General features: G+C 44.8%; 1 protein-coding gene across 6 annotated transcripts in view; it reads right to left on the bottom strand.

The window, feature by feature from the left end:
* The window catches only part of LOC140387979 (mitogen-activated protein kinase 11-like), an 84378-nt gene extending 67803 nt beyond the window's left edge, over positions 1–16575 (bottom strand). For 4 of the 6 annotated variants that reach the window (XR_011934042.1, XM_072471401.1, XM_072471403.1 and 1 more), the window contains exons 1-2: positions 15899–16077; positions 825–954 (exon numbers count right to left, since the gene is read on the bottom strand). Coding sequence is in view for 5 of the 6 variants with exons in the window: in XM_072471401.1 (XP_072327502.1) it covers positions 825–954; positions 15899–16011 (243 nt within the window). In the remaining variant the exon portion in view is untranslated. Of the gene's footprint in view, positions 1–824; positions 955–15620; positions 15753–15898; positions 16078–16406 lie in introns of those variants that run through there. The other 2 variants (XM_072471404.1, XM_072471406.1) reach the window with 2 other exon arrangements.
* Between the last annotated feature and the right edge of the window lie 487 nt (positions 16576–17062).

Raw genomic sequence — 17062 nt, 5'->3', positions numbered from 1 at the left:
TTGTGCCCGTCCACCCCGACCCCACAGCCCACCGCCTGGCCACCACCCCTGGCCCTGGCAGAAGCCTCCCGGCCAGCTACACAACTGTCAGCAAACTATGGCAATGTTGGGCACTTTCTGTAGCCCCACTCTCTCCCTTACCAGCGATGACACTGCTTTCATGATTTTTAAAAGCACATGTGAACCTCGCCATCGGGAATTTGGCCCATAGGAGGCAGAGGTTCGCGGACTCCCCAGGGAATATTGGGTCGAACCCACTAATTATATGCAAATGGTGTTTACTGTATGTACATTCTGGAATGCACTAACGCCGCTGTTGAGGCGACGGACAATTGCAATTTGGCCTGAAATCGGCGCCCACCACGATTCCGGTGTGGTATCCGATTCTCCGCCCAATCGCGTTTCGTGATTCTGCTGTTAGCCGACAGGGAATCTCACCCCCTGTCTTTCATGGCGATGACACCCAGCGAAGAGGCTCAAATGGGGAAGGGGCAGCAGGCTGGATTTTCTGAAACAGGTGCATTTATCCCACCCACCTCCTCACCCCCGGCACCCCTTTGTAAGTAGACATGTTTCTCAGAGATTCCAGAACTTGATCCTGGCCTCAAACCCCAGCGAAGTTCCATTTCTTCCCTTTGGCATTCCCCCCCACCCCTCCACCCCCACCCCCACCCCCACCAAAAATCCCAACCCACCAAGGTGAATTTGACTTTCACTTTGGAAGTTTTCGATATGTGAAGCACTCCATTGGAAATGCAATAAAAGTTCCCCTGAACACTTTATACAGGCAGTTCACAAATTTTCAGAATAAAACATCCACTTACGTTTTCATGTTTCATGTGCTTTAACAATCTCAGCTCCCTGTATGTCCTCCTTGCGTGAATCAGAGACTGGAATGGTCTTGACAGCTTTTTTATAGCTACTTTCTGTCTTGTTCTTGTATCATATGCAGAGCTAAACAAATAAAAGAGCACAAGTCAGCATACCACTAAAACCGTTCCAGCACAAAAGAAACGGTGACGTACAAGAAGAAAGCTTTCCAGGCAGCTACCCGAAAAGTTTGCATTTGTATATCATTTAGTTGTTCACCGATTGCGATTCCCTTGGGAAACAAAAAGTGAGCTTTTGCGTATTTTAGAAGCTTGTCACATTTTCCGTAACAGCAAACAGCTGCCATAGTAATCTGAAATGCAACATCACGTCGGACCATGCAATATATCTCTTCCTGCTTCAGAAGAAACAGCATGGCATATTTCTGTTGTGTGACTGAAAGAACTTTAAATAGATCTGCATTGGCAATGCTATATGGTTACACAAGCGAACAACCTTCCATTTCTGTTTCTACAATGCCTTAACTTACCAAGAAACATTTTACATTTCCACAGTGCAGATCCGTGATTATTGCTATTAAGCAAACATAAAATAAGCTCCTTAACTGGTTAAGTAACTACCCCAGTGATGGTGTCTGTTCTGCTAATCAAGGGGCAGCACGGTGGCGCAGTGGGTTAGCCTTGCTGCCTCACGGCGCCTAGGTCCCAGGTTCGATCCCAGCTCTGGGTCACTGTCCGTGTGGAGTTTGTACATTCTCCCTGTGTTTGCGTGGGTTTCGCCCCCACAACCCAAAGATGTGAAGGGTAGGTGGATTGGCTACAATAATTGCCCCTTAATTGGAAAAAATGAATTGGGTACTCTAAATTTATAAAAAATAAATAAATAAATAAACAAATAAAAAGTTCTGCTAATCAGAAAATGGTACAAGGAATAGGAAAAGGAGCTAAAAAGCCAAAACTTACTCGTGCTAGAGGAAGTCTGGTTTGGAACTGATGGCAAGGGCTGGGATTTTATCAGCCTGAGGGAGCATGCTAGGAGGCTGGAGGGGCTGGACAATTGGGTGGGATGACAAAGGATTGTATACTCATTGCCTTCCCACTGCCAGGGGCTAGGTGGAAGGCAGCCTGCTTACCCATCGACAAATTGAGGCTCAAAGTGGCAATTAGGACTTCCTCCACAGTAGTAATCTAGCAGAAGCCAGCGTGGAGATAGTACCTAGTCAGGGAGATACCTTGGAGATGTACATAGTTCTGAACTGTTAACAAACACTTAATGTTCAAACTTCTTAGTGAGACACTGAACAAAGGCTTCCACATGGGGCTGGTTTAGCACAGTGGGCTAAACAGCTGACTTGTAATGCAGAACAAGACCGGCAGCGAGAGTTCAATTCCCGTACCGGCCTCCCCGAACAGGCGTCGGAATGTGGCGACTAGGGGCTTTTCACAGTAACTTCCTTTAAGCCTACTTGTGACAATAAGTGATTATTGTATTCTATTATTATTATAATACCTACAGTTCACAGGCCTCCCTCCCAACCCTCACCAACAAGGGCCACCGCCGCCCTGTAAAATCCAGGTCAAGATTTCTAAATGAAGGACCAAGAACAGAGCGACGGGAATGCACAATAGTTGAATGCCATCTCCAGAATTAAGAACAGCCACAGTAAAGCATTGTGTAATATTGCAGAGATGGTGCATTGATTGATGTCTATGCTTGTGTATGTACACTCACCCAAATAAATGTGGAGTGTCCGCCACAATACTCGCCTGTGTCATACAGCTGGTGGGCATGCTTTGACTGTTTGTGCGGTGAGACACTCACTGCAGAATAGCCAATCTCTAACCTGTTTCAGTAGCCACAGCATTAATGTGGCTTATGTTTATGTAGTCAGGGTTCTGGACAATGATGATCCCAGGATGTTGATGGTGGGAACTGATTGATGGTAATGTCACTGGAAGGACCATATTCATTGAACAAGCTCTCTTATTGGAAATGATCATTTGTGCCACAATTGGCACAAATGTTACTCCTCACTTATCAGCCATATGGTCCGAGTCTAGCTGCATACAGGCCTGGAGGACAGCTTCATCAGCTGAGCAATTGTAAATGGAACCCAACATTGTACAATCATCAGCAAACAGCCTCACATCAGATCCTCACGATAGAAGGAAGGTTATTGTTGAAGCAGCTGAAGATGCTCAGGTCTCGTACACAATGAGGATCTTCAGCAGCACTGTCCTGGGGGCTGGGATGATTGTAGTTGTTAAAAGATCCTGAGGGGTCTTGACAGAGTGGATGTGGAGAGGATAGTACGTCCTGTGGGAAAATCTAAAACTAGGGGTCACTGTTTATAAATAAAGGGGTCACGCATTTAAGGCCACTCTCTTAATAGGGTTGGCTCTCTTTTGAACTCCCTTCCTCGAAAGACAGTGGCAGTAGAGTCTTTCAATGGTTTCAAGCAGGGGTAGATAGATTCTTGATAAGCAAGGGGGTAAAAGTTTATTGGGGATGGCAGAAGGTTACAGACGGATGAGCCATGATCTTAGTGAATGGAGGAGCAGGCTCGAGGGCCAGATGGTCTACTCCTGCTCCTAATTTCTATTTTGTATGTAAACCAAGATTGTCCTTTGTGCCTGGTCCAGTGATCCTTTGATTGATACTCACCAGATCTGCTAGGGTCACACTCGGTCAAATGCTGCTTTAATGCCAAGGATATTTACTCTCCCCTCACCTCTGAAATTCAGCTCATGTCCATATTTTAACCAAGGCAATAATGAAGTCTGAAGCAGAGGGATTATGGCAGTACCCATCAGGAAGCAGATGGATCCCACTTTACAGTGATGTTGATGATTCCTTTCAAAACTGCTGATAATTCAGGGTCGGTGGATAGGGCGGTAATTGTCTGGGTTGTATTTGTCCTGCTTTTAGTGGTCAGGCCAAATCTGGGCAAAATCCAAATTTGTAAGTAGATACCAGAGTTCTATCTTTCAGGGAACAGTTTGGCCGTTTTGTGGCTAGTTCTTCAGCAGAGCTCCTCCGCACTACAGCCAGGGTGTGGTCATAACTTTTGCTGTGTCCAGTGCGCTCAATCTTTTCCTGATGTCACAGGGATCAAATTCACTGAACACTGCTACCTGTATTTGGGGGGGGGGAGGGGGGGGGGGGGAGGGAAAGAGACCCGGGGGGAGGCCAAAGAGGATCATCCTCTTGACACTTCTTGCTGCAGATGGCCTTGTCTTTTGCATGGCTGTGCTGAACTCCACCATAGTTGAGAAGGGGGACATTCAAGGACCCCCCTACTCATCCCATTAGTTTATTTACGATACGTCATCATTTATCATTGGATGCGGCAGCCCTGAAGGGTATTGATTGGATTCAGAACCAGCTCCCATCAGGCAAGGTGGATCAGGATACCATCTGAGGTGCCCACAATGTGCTGCCGCTATGTAAGCTGCAATTGACTCCGTCTTAGGTGGGCAGACAGGTGTACAGAGCATTCATTCCTTCGAATTACAGGCTTGTTAGTACAGAAGCCAAAATCCCCCTCCTTGATTTTAGGCGAATAGTGTGAGCTTTTAAAAGAATTCAATACAAGTAATAATCCAAGATGTGAAAGTTTGCATGCTGCGCACAAAACCTGGCAGGTGTAAAGGTCAGATTTGTTTCTGTGCTCATTCACTGGTGCGCCATGTGAAGAGAGCTGACAACCACAAGAATGTTCATGACCTGAAGAACAAAGAGAAAAGGGGCAGTGTTATAAAAGGAAACCAGATATTCAGCCATCTGGCAACAGAGGTTCCTGTTTAATGAAACTTCATTCGGGTAAACAAAGCTGCTTTGCGATGCTGATGCCCACAAGGGCCAATTTAAAATTAAACACCGTGCAGTGTGCAAAGTTAGTGTTCCCATGGCAGGTGAAGTGCAGACTCGGCCATTCCAGCCCCTTCATTTGAAAAGTTTTTTAGACTTCCTGTCATTTTGCAGAAAACAGCAACGTGTTTCTTTTGTTTTAAAAAAATGGCCATGTACCCTTGCAAGAGCAGCTTTCCAACTCAGACTTCACAATGCACACTGTGCAGTCCTGAGTCTGTCTGGACATGTTTAATCTGGGAGGACTGAATTCCACTGGACAGAGGAAACCACTAGAGGTCAGGTTCAAATCAAGGCCCCAGCGATGAATGGTCCTTAATGTGCTCCTTCCCATTATTGCTATTATTATTTAAAGGAATTTTAATTTTTTTTTATTTAAGAGTGCCCAGTTCTTTTTTTCCCAATTAAGGGGAAATTTAGTGTGGCCAATTCACCTACCCTGTACATGTTTGGATTGTGGGGGTGAGACCCACAGACATGGGGGGAATGTGCAAACTCCACACGGAATTGACTCGGGGCCGGGTCCTTAGTGCTGTGAGGCAGCAGTGCTAACCACAGCATCACATGCCGCCCCGTATTTAAAGGAAAATAATGGCAACTATTGTTTGATAAGAGAAACGAGTGACACCTTAATTTTGTATTTTGCGCTTTATGCTTTGCAGTAGCTGAGTAAAGTGAGGGATTTTTCCGCCTTTCCCGCCGGCTGGATCTTCCGGTCCCACCGAAATCAACCCCACATTGCGGGATCCATGGCCATGATGTGGAGTTGCCGGCGTTGGACTGGGGTGGGCACAGTAAGAAGTCTTACAACACCAGGTTAAAGCCCAACAGGTTTGTTTCAAATCACTAGCTTTCAGAGCACAGCTCCTTCATCAGTTGAGTGATGAAGGAGCTGCACTCTGAAAGCTAGTGATTCGAAACAAACCTGTTGGAATTTAACCTGGTGTTGTAAGATGTCTTACGGGATCCATGGCGACAGGGACGGTTGGAACTTGCAAACTGCCATTGACTTCAGCAGGACTGCACCGGTGGCCAATGGCAAGTCACCTGGCGCTGCAGGAAAACCCACCACTGGGGGGTCCAGAAATTCCCATCCTTTCATGTGCCATGGGACCCTTGCCAAGTATTTTACATTTTCTCATCTCAAGTCTATGATCTTGAAACCAGTTTCTATACTCTGCTACCCTTATACACTGGTGTTGTAATCTGCAAACAATCCAGACAGTGGTTACATATAGGGTGTTATGTTTTAAACTGTCTCCTTTAAAGCAAGGCATAATGGTACAGCTTGGGGAGGAAGGTGTAACCTATGAAATCAGTCTGGACATAGGCCCATGTGATATGCTTGATCTGGAGATGGGAACTCAAATCAAAACTTACTAAGATGCAAGTTTTAACAACTTGACATAAAAGGAGGCAGCTTACGTTGCTCACAGACACTCAGGATGCTATTTTCCCACCGCTTTCCCCCGCCCTCGATCTAATTGTGCTGGGTGCACCGCGGGAGAAGCCCAAAATGGATTTTCCACCAGGTACCGAGCCAATTGCGAGTCACCCGACTCGCTACGCCAGGCGCAATTTGGATCATGCCCTCGCTGGGCCTGATGTAGATAATATTTAAATGAGCCATTAGGCTCATCTAAATATGCGATGCCCCTTTGAGGCTGCATTCTCCCAGCTCAAAGGAGCCACCAACCGCACTGGCAAGGCCTCACTCGGGCGTAGATTAGTACTGGTCTCCTCAAATAAGACCAGGAGTGATGGCCACGCTGGGGGGGGGGGGGCAGGAGTTTCTGGGTTAACCAACAAGCATAGTTTGAAGGAACAAAGTTTATGGTGAGTATAAGAGCAAGAAGTTGCCAGAGGGTACCTTGGACTGGAACTCCTTTCAGTTAAGCTAAGAAGATTGAATGTTTGTTTAAAAGACTGGAAGATTTACTCCAGTGAGTCAGGGAGGCAAGGTCTTGTGAAAGTCAGGAGGAGCTTGGGGACTTTAAACAAAAGACTGCTTTTCAACTGAGAGTGCGGTATTATGTAAGAATGTGGCGTGGGCTTTTCGGTTATATTAAGAACGAATGGGGATTACCTATAACATAGTTTAATGTATAACTTGCCTACTAAGTAACATTGTCAAAGTTTTTTGTAACAGTAGAAGTCTCAATGTCAAATCTTGTTGTATGATCCTTTGCTTCGGTCACAGGGAAATTCATATCCATTTTTAAAAAGTTACCTGCCTTTATGGGGATTGCAGCAAGGGCTTTCAGACTCTTGTCATCTCTATGTATGGCAGTGTTGCAAATGTATCTGTGAAGGTTTCTAGCAAAGTTGCAAAATCATTCTAAAAGGGAGCAATTTAAAATATCAGAGTAAAGCTTCACCAATGCACCTATAATCCAGCTGCACATGGCAACTGGAGCAATTCTCTGGCCCACTCTGCAGTGCAATCATAAGGGCAGCACGGTAGCATAGTGGTTAGCACAATTGCTTCACAGCTCCAGGGTCCCAGGTTCGATTCCCAGCTTGGGTCACTGTCTGTGCGGAGTCTGCACGTTCTCCCCGTGTGTGCGTGGGTTTCCTCCGGGTGCTCCGGTTTCCTCCCACAGTCCAAAGATGTGCAGGTTAGGTGGATTAGCCATGCTAAATTGCCCTTAGTGTCCAAAATTGCCCTTAGTGTTGGGTGGGGTTACTGGGTTATGGGGATAGGGTGGAGGTGTGAGCTTCGGTAGGATGCTCTTTCCAAGAGCCGGTGCAGACTCGATGGGCCGAATGGCCTCCTTCTGCACTGTAACTTCTACGATAACCCGATAGATTATCCACGATGCTGTTTGAAAGTTTCACACAAGCCTCATCAAAATCAAAATGCTACTCCACCCAAATGCATAGGGATAGCCCTGTAAACATCAGACTTCCTTTGGTGGAAAAACATGATGCACAATGCAGCTACTCTCCAAATTCTTTAGTTTAAAAATACATCACATATGTTCACTGATATTGCAGTATATTGTGCGGTGGAATAGTGGTCTTGCCACTAGACTAGTCAACCAGAGACCCAAAGTAATTCTCTGGGGACCCAGGTTCAAATCCCACCACAACAGATGGTGAAATTTGAATTCAATAAAGAAATATGGAATTAAAAGTTTAATGATGACTATGAAACCATTGTTGATTGTTGTAAAAACCCATCTGGTTCATTAATGTCCTTTCGAGAAGGAAATCTGTCAACCTTACCTGGTGACTGCAGAACCACAGCAGGTGCTTGACTCTTGATTGCCCCTTTCAAGGGGCAATTAGGGATGGGCAGTAAATGCCGGTCCAGCCGGCGACACTCACAGCCCATGAACAATTTTTTTAAAAAATCACTTATTGAGGCACTTCTGCATTCACTGAGAATGTGGCATTATTGGTCTAAACCATTGGTGTTGTAAGGTATTGGTTGTAGTTTTGTAGGTCTTATTAAGGTATCTATCATGGGTAGCTCAAAAGTATTTATTAACTACTAGGAACTATATACACTGATACAATAAAGGTGCAAGTTAGGAACCATCTCCATGCTTGCTTCTACACACGGCTCTGTGCCACACTGCACTGACCCCTTGGTGTGGGGCATGTGTTCTCTTACATTACTGTGTGGCAGTACAGTCCCACATTAACTCTTTTATGTGCCCGACCCTTGCACTACAGCTGGCTATGGACCAGAAGGTGATTCTAATGGTGGCCAAAGGGGAAGCAAGAGGTGCACGGGTTAAATGTTCAACTGGGAGGAACAAATGTGCTCCTCTTGGTTCCACAATACAAGTTAAAACAATACTCAAAAAAGTTACATTTGAATTGGCAGCTTCCATTCACACAGTCATTTCAAAGCCAGCTGGCTTACTTGCTGAGCCCCTGCAAAGGACTGACCACAGTGCGTATTGGTTCTTGCAGTGATCATTCATTGTTCAATTTCTCAAAGGAGCCTGAAACAGCCAGTCGACCTCCACCCTACCCACCTTTGCATGTGCAATATGGGTCAACTGCCAGTTTCAAAGGAGTTTCAAACAATATGGCAGAAAGAATGGGTGTTTGCTCACTATCTGACATATTAGTCCCTTAGGCAGCTAAATTACGCAATCCAATTACGAGAACAACTTTGATTCTCTCCACTCCACAGCACAGTGCCATAATGCTACAATAGTTAGTGCCCCTGTCCAGTGCTGTCCATGTTCAGTTACAATTCATGTAACGAGTGCCTTCCATTCTAGCTCAGGTGATGATTTGTCCAAGATTAAGCCACCTCATTAATTTCATATTTCCTAATGACCATATAAAGTTGGAACAAAGGGGGCAAGTTATTTAATACTTTCTGTTTTGAAATCTTCTGGTGCCACACATTTGTATAATGTTAACGTGTTCCCATACATCTGCTACAGTACTTCGTAATTACCTATGCAATGTGTTAGTTCGAATCCTCGACACTGGGGGTTTTCCTTCTGATAAATTATACATTTGCTGGTTCACCCGATGATGCGGTCTGGACAGGCAGAGTCTCAGTGCTGAGCATTTGTGGTAAATTCAGCCAAGTAATGCAGTGGTGACTGGGGTGCAATGAAGCAAATATCTTTGTCCCTCCTATCGCTCTCTCAAAATGCTGTTCAAACACGTGACTGAAGCTATGGCCAAGTCACGTGGCTGTGTTTTTTTGAGGGTATCAGCTATTTCTTATTGTTATTTTTTATTTAAGTTATTAACACTGCAGAGTGCCCAAGGTTAGACTTTATTGAAGTGGGACGTGTGCAACTACAGCCCAGGCAGACTTGGCCGACATTTTTCTCTATGTTTCACCTGATGTTCCTCAAAAGTACAGCTGAGATTTTATAAATGCCCCACGTGATAACAAATTGATGCTGCTTCCTTGCATTCTGCAGCACTAAACATTAATGCCATTTGTATCTGAAATTTTGGTGAGAATTATCAACTTATATAAACAACTTGTTTATTTTTAAATATAAAAGCAAAGTGCTGCAGATACTGTTTTTTCTTCACATCTCCTCACTGGATTACATGAAAATCTCGGCAAGATCAGACACTGAATTTATCCCAACAGGGCTGCCTATGGGAATCTCTGACCCCATTTTAACATGCAACATTCGTATAACAATTTATATTTATATAGCGCATTTAACTTACTGAAATGTCACAAGCAGCTTCACAGAAGGTTTACAAAGCAAAATAGGACACTGAGCCACATAAGGAACTATTAAATCAGATGACCAAAAGCTTGGTCAAAATGGTAGTTAGGTTTTAAGGGGTGTCTTAAAGGGGGTAAGCAGGGTGGAAAGGCAGAGAGGTGTAGGGAGGGAATTCTAGAGTTGGGGCCTTGGCAACTGAAGGCACAGCCACCAATTTTGGAGCAATTATAATTGGCAATGCAGAAGAGGCCACAATTAGAGTGCAGACATTTTGTGGGGCTGGAGAAGGTTATAGAGAAAGGGAGTGAACCAGGTGATGGAGGGAGTTGAAAACAAGGATGGAAATCTTAAAGTCAAGATGTTGCATGACTGGGAGCCATTTACATTCACTGAGCACAGGGGTGATAGGGGAATAGGACTTGCTGCGGGTTAAGACACAGTAGCAGTTTTGGATAACTTCAAGTTTACATCGGGTAGAAAGAGAGAAAGATAGCCAGGAGTGCATATACTTTGAACAATATCACGATTGCAAATGACAGTCACTGATCTGTTCTAGTAACATGTATCATTTGTAATTCTGCACAAAAAAAAACAAGGACTGGGAAAATTTTATAAACATGAAAATGGTAGACAGGAAAAAAAAAAATCAAGTTGGCTCATCAAAAGTAATTTGTACGCACCTACCGTCCTGCCCCAGCCAGTCATCAAACCTCAGGTCAATAGTGGAGAAAGCAATTTCTTCTCTTATCCCCGAAGGCAATCAAGCAAGTTCCAGGAGACCACAGTAACTAAATGACACATCTTGCAAGAGCACCTTTGAAATGAGGATAGTGGCCCTGGTGCGTCTGGAGAACATTTGCTCTGTTGATGAGGGCAGACCCGGTCTTGGCATATTTGATGGACTGAGGAGTGCAGCATTGAAATCTGTGTGGTCTCGGGCACATTTCTCAAGTAGGGGCTTGACCTGTTCTACCTGGCCATTGGACTGTGGGTACAGGGACTACTCAATGTGCTTAAACTCCCCTGTGGGTGCAAAGTCCCTGAACTCTCAGGAGACCAACTGGTGAGCATTCTCCATCATTATCCTCCAAGGGATGCTGTGTCTGGCGAAGTGTCTCTTAAGTTTGCTGATGACCGTGTTGCTCCACATGTCTGGCAGGTGGTTGACTTCGAACCAACCAGACCATGAGTTGACTAGGACTAAGTGCTGGTTACCATTCTATTCAAAGATATCAGCTGCCGTGAATGACCATGGGCTGTCTGGGACCTCATGTAGGGGCAGACTTGACTTGAGCGCATTGCATGGTATACACCTGGATACTTCCCACTCCATGTCTTCATACATTGAGGGTCAGTATAGGGATTCCTCTGCCCTATACCTTATTGCTTCCAGCCCTTGACGGTGTTGCTGTGCATAATATCTCTACAGGGAGGTGGGGGGGGGGGGGGGGGGGGGGGGGGGATGATGAATCACAGCTTCCCCTCTCTTTATTTCAATTTCTGTATCCGAATTGACATGGATTTCACTCACTACAATTCACTTCCTTGCACTGTAAATTTTACAAATCTTCAATCTGATTTGTAAGGAGAGAGAACAAGTTGCTTGTCCAGTTTGCTCAAGTCCCAGACGTCTGTTTTCTCTCTCTCTGCACCATTATCAGTTTGAGCAATTCGGAGCACAAAATATCACTGAGATTAAACAGGCAAGGGTAAGTCTGACAAGACATCTTTAGATTCAGTCCTAACAACAAATTAGGACCCATTTATGTTTCGGGAAGTAAACTTTCTCAGTAAGAAGTTTTGTAATCAGATTCAATTTGATTTATATTAAACTGCTTGATGAATCATTATTAAAAAATAAGGAAAGTTCCTTAATTATTACAATTGTGCATGAAATGCATTTTACCCCTGTTACGGGTAAGACATTGAAAAGGGACACATAACATTAATTTTATTTTGCTGTGCCTAGTGCAAAGGAACAATTAGTGGGAAAAACAGTGTTATTTCAGTCACTCAGGCCACATTGAATTTTATTCTGCGATTTTTCAATGCTTGTAAATTTGCACCATTTGCATTTGAGGCAGAGGAGACATGAAGCACAATTCTAAACACTGTGATACCCAAGATCCATTAAATTCAGGGGCACCAAGTCAAGTTGCTGAATTAATATTAATTACCTAATTTAAATGAATTTATGGCATGCCATAAGAATTACAACCAGGAACTAAAACAGCCTTCCAGACTACATGATATAAAATTAAAGGGTTAAAGAGACCAAAACAACATTCCAAAAAATGACCAAAGTTGCGAGTGAAGCCTTCGATCTATCCGTTTCAGGGATGTATTTGTGAATTACATTAGAACACTGACTGACATGTTGTCATCACAACATTATATTCCAACTAGTGACACTGGTAGTATAAACACACTACTGCAAAGTCAATGTGCACACAGCAGTACTTCTAACTATTATAGCATTAATTTACACTATTTATCGGACTAGTAATCAGAGGCTTGTGTTTGCAATCTAGAGAATGCAAGTTTAAATTGCAACATGACATTTTGAACACATTTAAAAAATCTACAAATTAAAAAGCTGGTATCCATTAAAGACGTCAGGCCAATATTGGATTTCCATAAAAGCCCAATGGGCTCATTAATGACCTTTGGGGAGAGAAGTCTGCGATCCTTACCCAGTCTGGCATGTATGTGGCTCCAAAATAAAACCCACATGACTGCCCTCTGAAATGACCTGGCAAGTGACTCCATTATATCAAACATGCATCCAAAACAAGACAGGGCCCATCATCAGCTATGTAGGACAGCTGGGGTGAACAGCAAGTATAGGTCTTACGGGAAATCCCCACATCCTGGGAAGTTGTGGCAAAACTAAATACCATTCTTTACCACCGGAAATGGTGCACCACCGTAAAACTGTTAGTGCCACAGAGCGAGAATGTAATAAAGCTAACCAAGATCCTGGGTGTGATTCTCCGCTCCCGCGACTAAGTGCCCAAGCCGCCGTGAACGCCGTTGAGGTTCACAACGGCGCGAAACAGCCCGATCTCAACAGATTCAGGGCCCAAAAATGGGCTAGGATCGGGGCCGTGAGAAACTCGGGCGGCGTGTCGCGAAAGCAGCATCGTCAACGCACGCCGGGCATTAAGCGGCGCCGCTTAAATGACGCAGCCGGTGCCGCGTAACTGGCATCACCCGCGCATATGTGGTTGCCGTCCTCCCCGAGGCCGCCCTGTAAGAAGATGTCGGATGGATCTTGCGGGGCGCGGAGGAAAGGAGGTCCTCCTTCAGAGAGGCCGGCCCACCGATCGCTGGGCACCGATCGCGGGCTAGACCCCTTTTGAGTCCTACCCCGGTGAAAGAACCCCCCCCCCCCCCCCAGCGTTCCCGCGCTGTTCCCGCCGGCAGCGACCAGGTGTGGATGGCATCGGCGGGAAGCCGTCTTTTTGGGCAGGCCGCTCGGCCCATCCGGGCCGGAGAATAGCGGGTGTAGCGGAGAATCGCCATTTTGGGTGTCCCGGGCGATTCTCCGGCCTGCGCCGTGCAGAACTCGACGGGGCCGTTCTCGCCGCTTGGGTGAATCGCAGGAGGGTGTCGGACTGGCGTCGCGGGAAAAAATGGCGCGCCAGGGGATTCTCCCAACCAGCGTGGGAGCGGAGAATTGCGCCCCCTTTTGATTTGAACGACAACTCTTCTTTACCAACAAAGCACAACAGGACTTTGTCAGGAAACTAAGGAAATTCGGCATGTCCACATTGCCTCTTACCAACTTAAACAGATGCATCATAGAAGGCATCTTATCTGGCTGCATCACAGCCTGGCATGACAACTGCTCGGCCCAGGACCATAAGAAACTACAGAGAGTCGTGAACACCGCCCAGTCCAACACACAAACCCGCCTCCCACCATTGACTCTGTCTACAACTCCCGCTGCCTTGGGAAAGTGGGCAGCATAATCAAAGATCCCTCCCACCCAGCTTACTCACCCTTCCAACTTCTTCCATCAGGCAGGAGATACAAAAGTCTGAGAACACACACTAACAGATTCTAAAACAGCGTGTGTATTTTATATTTGCCCTATGTATTTTCTTTTCATGTACAGAATAATGTGTCTGAGCTGTACGCAGAATAATAGTTTTCACTGTTTCTCGGTACACGTGACAATAAACAAATCCAAAGGCAGGATGAAAAAGTTGGCAGTACAACCAAAGAGTGATTGGGTACAACTTAACCACTGGAAATAGGTATACACGGCATAAATTTAAAACTTACAGATGACAAAACTTGGAAATGTAGTAAACAACGAGGAGGATAGTAACAGACTTCAGGGAGACATAGGGTGGTAACGTGGGTAGACATGGCAGATAGCTTATAATGTAAGGAAGCCTGAAATGATACAATTTGACAGGAGGAATAAGGGGAGGTGTCATAAACTAAATGGTACAATTTAACAGGGGCAGCGGACAGAGAAAACTTGCGGAATGCATGTACACAAACCTTTGATTGTGGTTGGACAAGTTGAGAAGTCTGACAAGAGCATAAAAAGGATTGTTGGTTGATCAATAAAGGCACAGACTACAAAGGAAAGAAGGTTGCACTAAACGTTTACAAAACACTAGGCCTCAACCGGAATGTTTTATTCTGGGCATCACACTTCAGGAAGAATGTCAAGGCCTCAGAAAAAAAATATGTTGAAGAGATTTAGTGGAAGTTTACTAACAATGAAAGGCTTATGTTAGAAGACTGCAGAGACTGGGGTTGTTCTCCAGACAGCACTGAAAGTTAAGAAGAAATTTGATTAAGCTATTGATAATCATGAAGGATTCTGATAGAGTAAATTAAAAGGGAAACCGGTTTCCAGTGGCCGACCGTAACCAAAGGATACAGTTTAAAAGTATTGGGCAAACGAACCAGACAAAATTAGGAGAATGCTTCTATGCAGCAAGATTTTTTTTTGAAATAGAAGGTGGAAGCAGATTCAATGACGACTTTCAAAAGGGAATTAAAGATATTCTTGAAGGGGAGAAAATTGCAAGGCAATGATTGAAGGACAGGGGTGTGAGATTAACTGGATTCTTCTTTCAAAGAGACGGCCCTGCTGTATCATTCTATGTGGGTGATTAATTGCAGTAGTACCATCGATCGGAGACACAAGACATATTTTAGGCAAGCAGAGGCCTCAGCATCAGCTAATGGAAAAATCAAATAACTAATGCAACCTCGGTTTTCAGTCACAAAACTTCCTGAGAGAAATATTTCAAGATTTCACATGTCTGTTTAAATATATATTTCACCATTAGGATAACATTGGCCAATAAGGCATTCGCAATTGCATGAACCTAAACACCCTTTGGGTCCTTGAGGGCATTGAGGCCAAAATGAAAGACAAAGCATGACAAAAGATTACAACTGTTCATGATATAATTGCGCCCTTGTTATCAAGTAGTTTTCTAGAGGTTTATCGGAGGCGGGGGGGGGGGGGGGGGTACAGTCACCTGTATTAGATGTTGTCACAATTAATGCCACCATCACTCAGCAAAAGGAGGCGAAATGAAGAACCGCTGCTTGTGCAAAGATGTCTGAGTGTGAGGCTTGTTAACTGGCTGGCACGGTGCAATTATAAAAGGCACACATCAAAATCCCTTTATTTCAGCATATTACCCACACAGCGACATCGAGAAATTGCCGTGCCCAGCCAGCCCACGCCCATACAGTCCATTCCAACATGGTTACCTCTTCATTCATCCGGATAAAGTAGTCATTGCAAATGTTTTTTTTTGAAGAACTGAAATTGCACTCATCTTCTTTCCTCGGAGACACTTAAAAGATAAATGTTTCCTTTCCACAACACCAAAACACCCCAGATATTTATCAAGCACTATTTTGAAACGACGTTGAGCAGTCCACAAGATGCGGTTTAAGAGAGAGAGAGAAACAGCCACGAAACAACATGAAACTGACAAATCCCCCATGAGGTGAATCTATTACCGTGCGGGGCAGATTTCACTCACCACACGGATCCATAAGCCCCCGAGCCAACGGGAGTCAGATTCTGGTATCTCTCCGGCACTTCCCATATCGTTTTGTTCAATTCTTGCTTGTAAAATCCAGCCCTGACTGACATCCTTACTCCATCAAACGCTGCAACCCGGCAGCGACTGGACACCCACCCCCACAGCCTCCCTCCCCCGTCAGCGGCGTCGAATCGAAACCGATTACAAATTGCAGCTACACGTTTGCATTTGATGATATTTCGGCCGCCGATGGGAGACGCTCAACATGGAGCATTGCAACATGGACCAGGCGCTGAAGCCACGCAACGACCGGCCTTTGCCATTGAAAAGTGGCCGACCGGACAGTGTGATTATTTCAATTGCTTTAATAAGAATGTGGTCGCACACTTCAAACCATAAATCATCAAGGGGGGAACTCCCGCTGTGCAGATTTATTTGCCCCACATATATATCCCCTCCCCAAAATCCTCCTTTTCTTAAAAGGTTTGCCGGTTTCCATTCTTACCTATCACAATTCAGCATATTTTCAGAATCACAGACAGAATTTTTGTGTTCTCTACCGAGGTCAGCAAGTTTTCTACGGGAAGAAGTGCCTCTTTCCCCACCTTTGGATTGTCTATTCCAATTCAAGGGAAGTTTTTTTGGGGGGCAAGACTTAGGGAATGTAACAATATATATTGTACGGGAGATAGAGTTAACAATTTCATGTACATACTTACCACCAGATGGTGATCGAGAGCAGTCACACATATATATATATATCATGTGACATCCCTTGATTGGGAGAAGGGCGTGAGAGATTAGTAGTATATTTGAGAGTTCTGTAGTTAAAGATATCGTTTAGTTTAGCAACCTTTTACCTAGGAATACGTTCGAATCTTATTTAAGTAGTGGTAATAAGTCAGCTTTGTTAATCTACTTAGCTTGATGTTCTTTGGTGAAGAGAATTCACAACACAGCCAAAAAACTCAGTCCATGCACAAGACCAAATAGATACTGTCATAATATACACCAGTATATTATGGTACAGACACACACACTGTTGAACATGCAGTGGGACCAATCAGCATACACACCGCAGCCAATCACCAGGGAGAGCACACGCACTATAAAGACAGGAGAGTTCCCGCTCATTCTAGTAGCAGCCAGCTCGGAGCACAG

The sequence above is a fragment of the Scyliorhinus torazame genome, chromosome 13 (genome assembly GCF_047496885.1).
Source record: "Scyliorhinus torazame isolate Kashiwa2021f chromosome 13, sScyTor2.1, whole genome shotgun sequence".
NCBI classification, from domain to species: Eukaryota; Metazoa; Chordata; class Chondrichthyes; order Carcharhiniformes; family Scyliorhinidae; genus Scyliorhinus; species Scyliorhinus torazame.
Note: the sequence above shows the minus strand (reverse complement) of the source record. Positions and strands in the feature narration are given on the sequence as shown.